Source organism: Pyrus communis, chromosome 12 (genome assembly GCF_041283825.1).
Source record: "Pyrus communis isolate YQ-2024b chromosome 12, ASM4128382v1, whole genome shotgun sequence".
Lineage (NCBI taxonomy): Eukaryota > Viridiplantae > Streptophyta > Magnoliopsida > Rosales > Rosaceae > Pyrus > Pyrus communis.
The window spans coordinates 8942062-8950489 of NC_142576.1; the positions used below are offsets into that span (position 1 = coordinate 8942062).

Genomic DNA, 8428 nt, shown 5'->3' on the forward strand with positions numbered 1-8428 from the left:
TCAAGTTTTTTATTATATAAAAACAAAAATTATTATTTTTATTTAAATATATGTAATTCTTATAAAAATATTTAATTAGAATTATGAGACTTAATTATGTGTCACATTAGCACATAACAGAAATTTGACAGATTTTTAATGGAAGAATCATATTGATTTGCGATATCTATTTTCAAGGGTTACATTTATCGATTTTCAATTTCAGAGATCATCGTGATTGGATGAGTTAATTTCAAAGACCATTTGTGATAAAAACAAAAAAAAAATAAAAAGGCTTAAGGTAGAATAGTAATAGGAAGATGAAATAGTAAACTGGCTGAAAGTTACTTTTGATACTATTCATTTAGACACTTTTTTGTTATTTTGATTAAAATTCAAAATTTTCAAGTTTTTTTTATTAGTTTTCTTAAAAAAAAAAATTAATTAATTAATAAAATCCCATTTGGGCTTCTTTGTACAACTTGTATGTCGGGCCGTTCAAAAGTTACAAAGCCCAAATCAATAAAATTCGAATATGTGCGTGACTTCTCGGGTCCACTTATCAACACGTGTCAGCAAAACGCAACAGAAAGGCACGCACGACACATAAAACCGGTCGGGCGGGGACCGCACGCGCCTAAGCAAATCAAAATTTGCGGGGCCCATTTATCTAACCATGGTTGGAAAATCGGAGAGTTAACTTATCGTCTTGGTTCCCCAGTTAACCCGCAGCCCAACCCCTTAACCAGGGTTAGTTTCCGTCCCCATCTCATGGTTTGGAGCTTTCAGATCCAAGATTAGGGTTTTCAGAGCTCAAAAAAATCCCCTCTCAAATTCCCCCAAATCATATATCAATTTCTCCCAAATCCTATCTCAATTTTTCAAATTTCAAATTCGCGGAAACCTAATTAGGTCCTGAATTTCTGATTCGTTGAAATTTTTGCTCTCTCAAGAGAGAATTTGTGTTTCGCTGAGGAAGCGAAAAAATTAGGGGAATAATGGAAACGCAGAGGATAATGGAATTTCCTCACAAGAATATGGATAAGCGGCCGAGGAAGAGACCTCGATTAGCATGGGATATGCCCCCTCCTCTTCCTCCTCCCGAGGTTTGTCTCTCGTAGTTTTTCTTTTTTTTTTTAATTTTAATTTTTTGTAGTCACAATTTTCAGTTTTTATTAAATTTGTTATGTAATCGCAATTTTCAATTCGGAATTGTTTGAAATTTTTGTGCTTTAGGGACGGAATTAATTTGAATTTTAGGAATTGGGTAATTAGGTTCTAGAATTGAGATTGTTGAATTATGTATATGTATCTGTAATGCAGTTATCTGATAATGCTTAATATGTTTTGCAGCTGCTCCCGGCATTTTATTGCGGGCAGGAGTTTGGGAATGGGCCGATCCCGAATTACACATACACGTCTATGTTTTATGGGGGAGTGCCTCGAAATGCTTCCCCTCCATGGAGACCTGATGATAAAGATGGTCATTACGTGTTCGGCATCGGAGAAAATCTAACCCCTCGATGTAAGTCCCTTTAACTAGTGCGTAATGTAGGTCTTGTTATATGTAAGGAGGTGATTTTGCATTACCACATGTTGAAAATTTGATCGAGTTCTTTTGCTTGGTTGGTAATTCGTTAGTGTTTGCAACTATGTGGGCTTATTGGGAATATTGGTTTGTATTCGTAAGATATTCCATGATTGGGATAACTGAGGAGGTTTGTGACTTTTGAAAAGGCATCTCATCAACATGTATGTTCATGATACAAGTTCGTGATTCTAATGTCATGATCATTTACTAAATAAACAGTGCAGGTGCTTTTGTAGCCTAAGTAAATGTATGGATTCACAATTTGAAATTTTGAATTTGGGTGAATAGACTACGGGAATCCACATGTATGTTAATGATACAGTACATTTACTTTTCCATACGTAGAATCACACATTAGGTTTCTGCATTCAAGTTTGCTGTTAAAATGTTAATTATTCATGAATTGAATAGGGTTAATTTTATTTTTTTCTTATCAATTATACTTATTGATACAATTTCCTCATCATACTTGCAGATAGAATTCTCAGCAAAATGGGAGAGGGTTGGTATTTCTTGCTTTCTTGGGTGAAAAATCTACACTCAGAATAAAATTTTAATATTGTGGCTATGAATTTCCAGGGACTTTTGGGCAAGTGTTAGAGTGTATTGACAACGAAAAGAAAGAACTTGTGGCAATCAAAATTGTCCGCTCCATACATAAGTATCGTGAAGCTGCGATGATTGAAATTGATGTCCTACAAAGGCTTGCAAGGCATGATATTGGTGGCTCTCGGTAAGGATGTTTTTATTTCTGTCACCCTTATTGGTTGTACAAGTTTAAAGTGATGGTGGTATAAGCGGTTTTATTCTTTGCAGTTGTGTGCAAATACGGAATTGGTTTGACTATCGTAATCATATTTGTATTGTAAGTATTTATTGGTACTTCTGATTTAATTAGTTTGGAAGGGCAGTATATGTCCCTTTATGCCTGAATTTTCTGTGAGTTAAAAAAAACTTGCGGATGGGTTGAAATGGTTTCAACAGGTGTTTGAGAAGCTTGGACCTAGCTTATACGATTTTCTTCGCAAAAACAGCTATCGTTCATTTCCCATTGATCTTGTTCGGGAGCTTGGCAGACAACTTTTGGAGTCTGTAGCATGTGTGTGGACAATTCTTGCCATTTTATCTAAATTTTTGCAACATGTTACTTAAACATTTAAGTATAAAGCTGAATTCTAGGCATGATACATTATTGCATGACATGCATCTATAGCATGTATTTGATGATATAATGGTTTGCTGGTTTGTTTTTGCAGTTATGCATGATTTACGCCTTATTCATACTGATTTGAAGCCAGAGAATATTCTACTTGTGTCCTCCGACTACATTAAAGTGCCAGACTATAAGGTATCATTTCCTAAATCATGCTTTTTGTCTCTCGTCTCTCTATATTTTACTTTTGTTCCTCATTACATTAACTGGTAAGTTGGCAGCATCATTTTACATTATATTTCTTCATCCCAAGCCATCTACAGATCTTGTACCTCTTAGCCTGGTAATTTAGTAAAGCTCAAAATCCTGACACTTTAATTTCTTTCCTTAATTTCAATCAAGTTTCTATCACGTTGGACTAAAGAGGGTTCCTATTTCAAGAATCTGCCCAAGTCAAGTGCCATTAAGCTCATTGATTTTGGGAGTACAACATTTGAACATCAGGATCACAGCTATGTGGTGTCAACACGCCATTATCGTGCACCGGAGGTCATTTTGGGTAAATACAGTTCTAGGCTACTCAAGCGATATCTTGATTTCATATTTTTACTCTTTTAGATGACAGTCATCCGATGTTACCTGCAGGACTTGGATGGAATTATCCTTGTGATATATGGAGCATTGGCTGCATACTTGTTGAACTTTGCTCGGTAAGTACCATCGAGTTCATATGGGCCGATAATCTATAGTTCAGTCGGTTTTATTTATAGTTCAAAATAAGTTTTTACTACCTAGGGAGTGCCAGCGCTTTTTTCTTTACACTTATTTTTCCTCCAATATTGTCTTTTAACAGGGTGAGGCCCTTTTTCAAACACATGAAAACTTGGAGCATCTTGCCATGATGGAGAGGGTTTTGGGCCCACTACCACAACATATGGTGGTTAGAGCTGAGTAAGATTCGTACTGCACACGGTCCCCTATCGTTTTGTATGTTGTGTGGAGCTCATATACTGTTCTTGAATTTTGCAGCCGTCGTGCTGACAAATATTTTAGAAGGGGAGCACGACTAGATTGGCCTGACAGTGCAACTTCTAGAGAAAGCATGAGAGCAGTTTGCAAGTTGCCCCGGCTTCCGGTAATGTTGAAGAAGTTGAAATGTCTTATTTCTGCCAATTATAACGCCGCTAGGCATATTGCGTAGGATCGTTAATGAAGTCTTCTGACTTTGCCATTGTTTTGACCCATCGGTTGCAGAACCTAATAATGCAGCATGTGGACCACTCTGCTGGTGATTTGATCGAGCTCTTGCAAGGGCTCCTAAGATACGACCCGGCAGAGCGCCTCAAGGCAAGGGAAGCGCTAAGACATCCCTTCTTCACTAGAGATATGAGAAGGGGTGGCTACCCCTTGTAATCAACGGCCCTCATCTATATCGATCACGAGCACGAGCACGAGCTTACCAGAAAAGATTGAAAGATGTCAAATGAGTTGAAAAACCAGTTGTGAGTTTTCGATTGTACGATTGTTAATGTATAGTAAAGCTTACCCCATACCTGTCTCCCTGCAATTTCTTATACTGGTTGTCTTGTTCTAAAGCGATCGCTTCTGGTTTACATTTTCATGATTTTCAGCTTGACCAGAAAACATAAATATAACTTGCGTGTTGTTTTTGTGTTTCGTTCGATGTGCCATTCTTACCCAAATTCATGGTAAATGTGGGATTCTCAGTTGGGAGCAATGTATTAAAAGCGTGAGGCGTGGGCGAGGCGGCCGAGGGATAGCCCGGCCTAGTCGTGAGGCGAACCTAAATTTTTCAATATATATACACTGAGTGTACATGTATATTATATTAAAAAAAAGAAGATTATTAATCAATAATCATCTTGAGCACATATATTATAAATGCATACACACACACACACATATATATATATATATTATATTATATTATATATATATATATATATATATATATATTTAAAATAGAGAATGTAAAGCACAATAAGCACACATATAACAATGCATGCAGACAGCACACACATCCATTATATGAAAAAATAAAAATCAGAAAAAGGCAGGAAGACGATAGTGCAAGGAAGAGGTATGAGGCAGTTAAAACCCTACCCAAAATTTGGGAACCCTTGAGGTGTGCCTACGAGGCTCCGACGAAGCCTTTCGCCCACTCCAGCAAAACAGAGGTGTTAGCCTTAGTGCCCAGCCTCAAAGGCGCCCTAGGTGCGCCCCGAGGTTAGTTTTTTAAAACATTGGTTGGGGGATAAACGAACATTTGACGGTATATGAAGTCAATTACTTGTTGCTATGTGTAATTACTTGAGATGCTATTACAGTGGCAGATTGTCTATTTGGATAGCGGGTTTGGTATTTAAATTTACTAATTTACATTTTCAAGTTGCTAACCAGCTCCTAGGCTGCAAGGGCTTAATCTCTTTCAAACATCTACGATATAGTTGTATAAATAGTTTCGTAGCAGTATTATAAAGAATATTAAAAAATTCACATCGAACTATTGTTTGGAATTGGATTCCATCCGGATCCACTTTGTGGGAATTCTAAGGATCTTTATATCATAGCCATTCATTATGTATCGTGCAGTTAGAAATCATTTGACCTTTTTATTATTTAAAATTAATATAAATAGTATCTGATGAAAACTGACTGCACGATGTACGATGAAAGGTTCAGATATGGGGATCCTTAGAATCCTCACAAAGTGAATTTGGAGAGGATTGTCTTCCCTCTTGTTGCATTCTGATAGTGACAAGTGGTAGATTGTAATTCTGAATAGGGTATTACTCAGCTTCTACTGTTTCGTTTTCAATTTACTTTTTGTCCTCGGAATAACTTTAGAAGAGTAACATTGCTTATAATAAAAAAAATAAAATAAAATACACAACTGGAGTTGGTAGTTACAAACCGTGAATCAACATCATAATTGCCCTAACAAATATATCATACTAGGTCGGTGTAGCTTAAATGATTAAAGTCGACAAGGCAATCATGTGTTGGAATATTGGATCATATTCTAAGATAGGACTTAGAAGGGATTTGATAAAAATAATTTCCTTTTAGCTAAAATAGTCCCGTTTGGTCCTGGAGATTTAAAATCAATAGAAGCAACCTCTGAAAATGTTTACCATCAATTATTTTGATTATTCTGTAAAAAATCTCTGTTAAATTGAACAAACCACCAATTCAAGGGGAAAAAATTGATTTGAAAAAAATATCCTTTAACGGAGATTTCTCACATATCAAAATGATTGACGGTTAATAATTTTATGGACCATTTCTATCAATTTTAAATCTTAAAAATAAAAAATAAGGAGTTTAGCCAATCTCACGATCATTTTAAATAAAAAGCCAATACTATTTCGCTTGTCGTGCTATGCAGCCAAGGATGATTATTTACACCGGTGGGACAAGGAGGAATTTCTTGCCCAAGTTCCATCAAATTTTTTTTGGGATAAGGATAATCAATATATTATACTCATTTTGTTTTTGATGTTCAATATATATACAGATTGAAGATATATATGAAACGTATTTTTGAGTTCGAAAAATTATGATTAAATTTTGCATATAAAGTATGATGATTTTTTGTTTTTTTGTTTGTTTTTTCCAGCAAAAAAACATGATGGATCTTTGCAACAGTTAAAGTTCTTTAAAAATTATAGAGTAACTGTTATATGCTAAATGGTAAACCCGTAAACCATGGAAAAAAGGAGGAGAGAGAAGGTGTTTTAGGGATTTGGATCATCTCTTGAACTCAGCCTGCTGAGCTTCCTGAGCAAATCATAATGGCCGTATGGCCGTTGGATCAAAATCCAATGGCTACAAACAAAATCTAATGATCACAATTATTATAACTTTTAGAGGAACCCCTTATTTGTAGCCGTTGGATCAAAATTCAACGACTCGTGTGATTTGCTCAGGAGGCTTAGGAGAATGAGCTCAGGAGAGGATCCAAATCCGTGTTTTAGATAAAGAGCGGATTTGGTTTGAATTTTTAATGAGTAATAAAATATTCGAAGTTTTTTTTTCCCTTATCAAACGATAATATCTACATGGGAAAGGGATGACTTAAATTCATAATGGGCTAGTAATAATATGGTTCAAATTCATATTTGACGAGAATCGAAGCTAAGATTTCTCATTTACAAGTAAAAAAAAAAAAAAAAAAACCACTAGACTGTAGTATCTAGTGGCTTAAAGTTTGTTAAAATAAAAAAAGAACAGTTGCTCTCTCTTCCTTTTCTCTGTAATAGTAAATGAATAGTTGCTCTTTAAATTTGTTGTCTAGAGCTTGTCCTTGTGGTGTACACTCTTTGAAGTCAAGGCTTTATGTCTATACCTCTATCATCCTCGTAAAAATTACCTAAATTTGAAATAATAGAATTAATCCTCGTAATTAGCTGTCTTAATAGTCGTGGATTGCAAGAGTGATATATGAATGAAACCTTGAACCACAAAAAGTTAGGCTCATATGCTTGTTTTGCCTCTTTCTCTCTATCTCCCCTAATCAGTTGTTCCTATCGTTGTTTATAAATGGCAGGTTATATGCCGACTCATCAAAGAATGCCAGGAAGCCAACTTTGGTGTTGGAGGGACAAAACTTTACACAGTTGGAGTCTTGTCTTAATACGTACAAAGGAAAATGGAATCACATGCAATTAGGTCCACAACTTCAACACAAAACAGTACTGTAATAAAGATATGCATGCAAAGGATTAAAAACTGAGAGCAACAACTGATAATCTGATATGTACCCAACTGAAGATGTTGATCATGCTCTTTAAAAGATCATTAAACTAATAAAAGATCAGTAAAGGGAAGCGTTGACAGTTTGAATCTCACGTATCGGAGAAAGAAGAGGCTTTGCAAATCACATGCCTCTCCCATGCATCAGAAATCTCTTCTGCAATGAATCCCATGAAACGATCATTTTTATGGATTATATACGGTATCCATTATTCCATAACCATGCAAACATGCAAACAAAACTGGCTGAATGCAAAGAAACACATAAAATGCAAAGGAATACCAAAGGCACCGATCGAAATGCTTAACAAAACACCAAGGGCGTGTTTACGTGTCTGTAATCAAAATGAAAGTGTAGAATTAGATTCCGATTACGGAACACTTCGGTATTTACTAAACATTGAGGAATCAAAAAAGCAGTGGGGCCCACATAAATTTTGGAATTCAATTCCTTGTATTGGTGGAATTGGATTCCTTACACTAGTAGGCACTACTACGTTTTACTATTTGCACGACGAACCAAAGTTGGTCACGCAAAGTGTATTTCTGTCGCACGAACTTTAGTGTGATAGAAACTTTGTCGCACAGAATCCGTCGTGCAAAGATCATGAAGAAAGACTTTGCGCGATGAAAAACATCATTGGTTGCAAAAACACGGCGTGATGGTTTACCCTTTGTCGCACAAAATTTTTAGGAACAAATGTTTTCGTCGCACAAAATACCAGGATACATACGTGGGACGACTATTATTCGTCTCTCTAAACTTTGTGTGACGACAATTTATTATTGTGCGACGAAACCTAGTTTGTTGCTTGAGTTTTGAGAGATGAAGGTTTTCGTCGTGTAAAAATAAAATTTTTTTTTTTAAAATTTAATTTTACATTTTGTTTTTTTCTTTAATTTTGTAAGAAAAATAAATTGCATTTTTT

General features: G+C 35.6%; 1 protein-coding gene across 2 annotated transcripts; it reads left to right on the plus strand.

Annotated features, from left to right (window-relative positions):
- Window positions 1–709: 709 nt before the first annotated feature.
- Window positions 710–4601, plus strand: FC1 (serine/threonine-protein kinase AFC1). Of its 2 annotated transcripts, XR_015954168.1 has the most exons (13): window positions 740–1085; window positions 1333–1504; window positions 2046–2072; window positions 2150–2303; window positions 2387–2435; window positions 2555–2669; window positions 2827–2918; window positions 3126–3282; window positions 3369–3433; window positions 3577–3674; window positions 3753–3858; window positions 3978–4225; window positions 4452–4601. XR_015954168.1 is itself a non-coding variant. In XM_068484788.2 (12 exons), exons 1-12 carry the CDS (start codon window positions 978–980, stop codon window positions 4134–4136), a joined length of 1302 nt encoding a protein of 433 aa, XP_068340889.2. In that variant the 5' UTR covers window positions 710–977; the 3' UTR covers window positions 4137–4400. The 2 variants fall into 2 exon arrangements, 1 of the variants encoding a protein (XP_068340889.2); XM_068484788.2 differs by lacking the exon at window positions 4452–4601 and having other exon boundaries at window positions 710–1085; window positions 3978–4400.
- Window positions 4602–8428: the final 3827 nt, after the last annotated feature.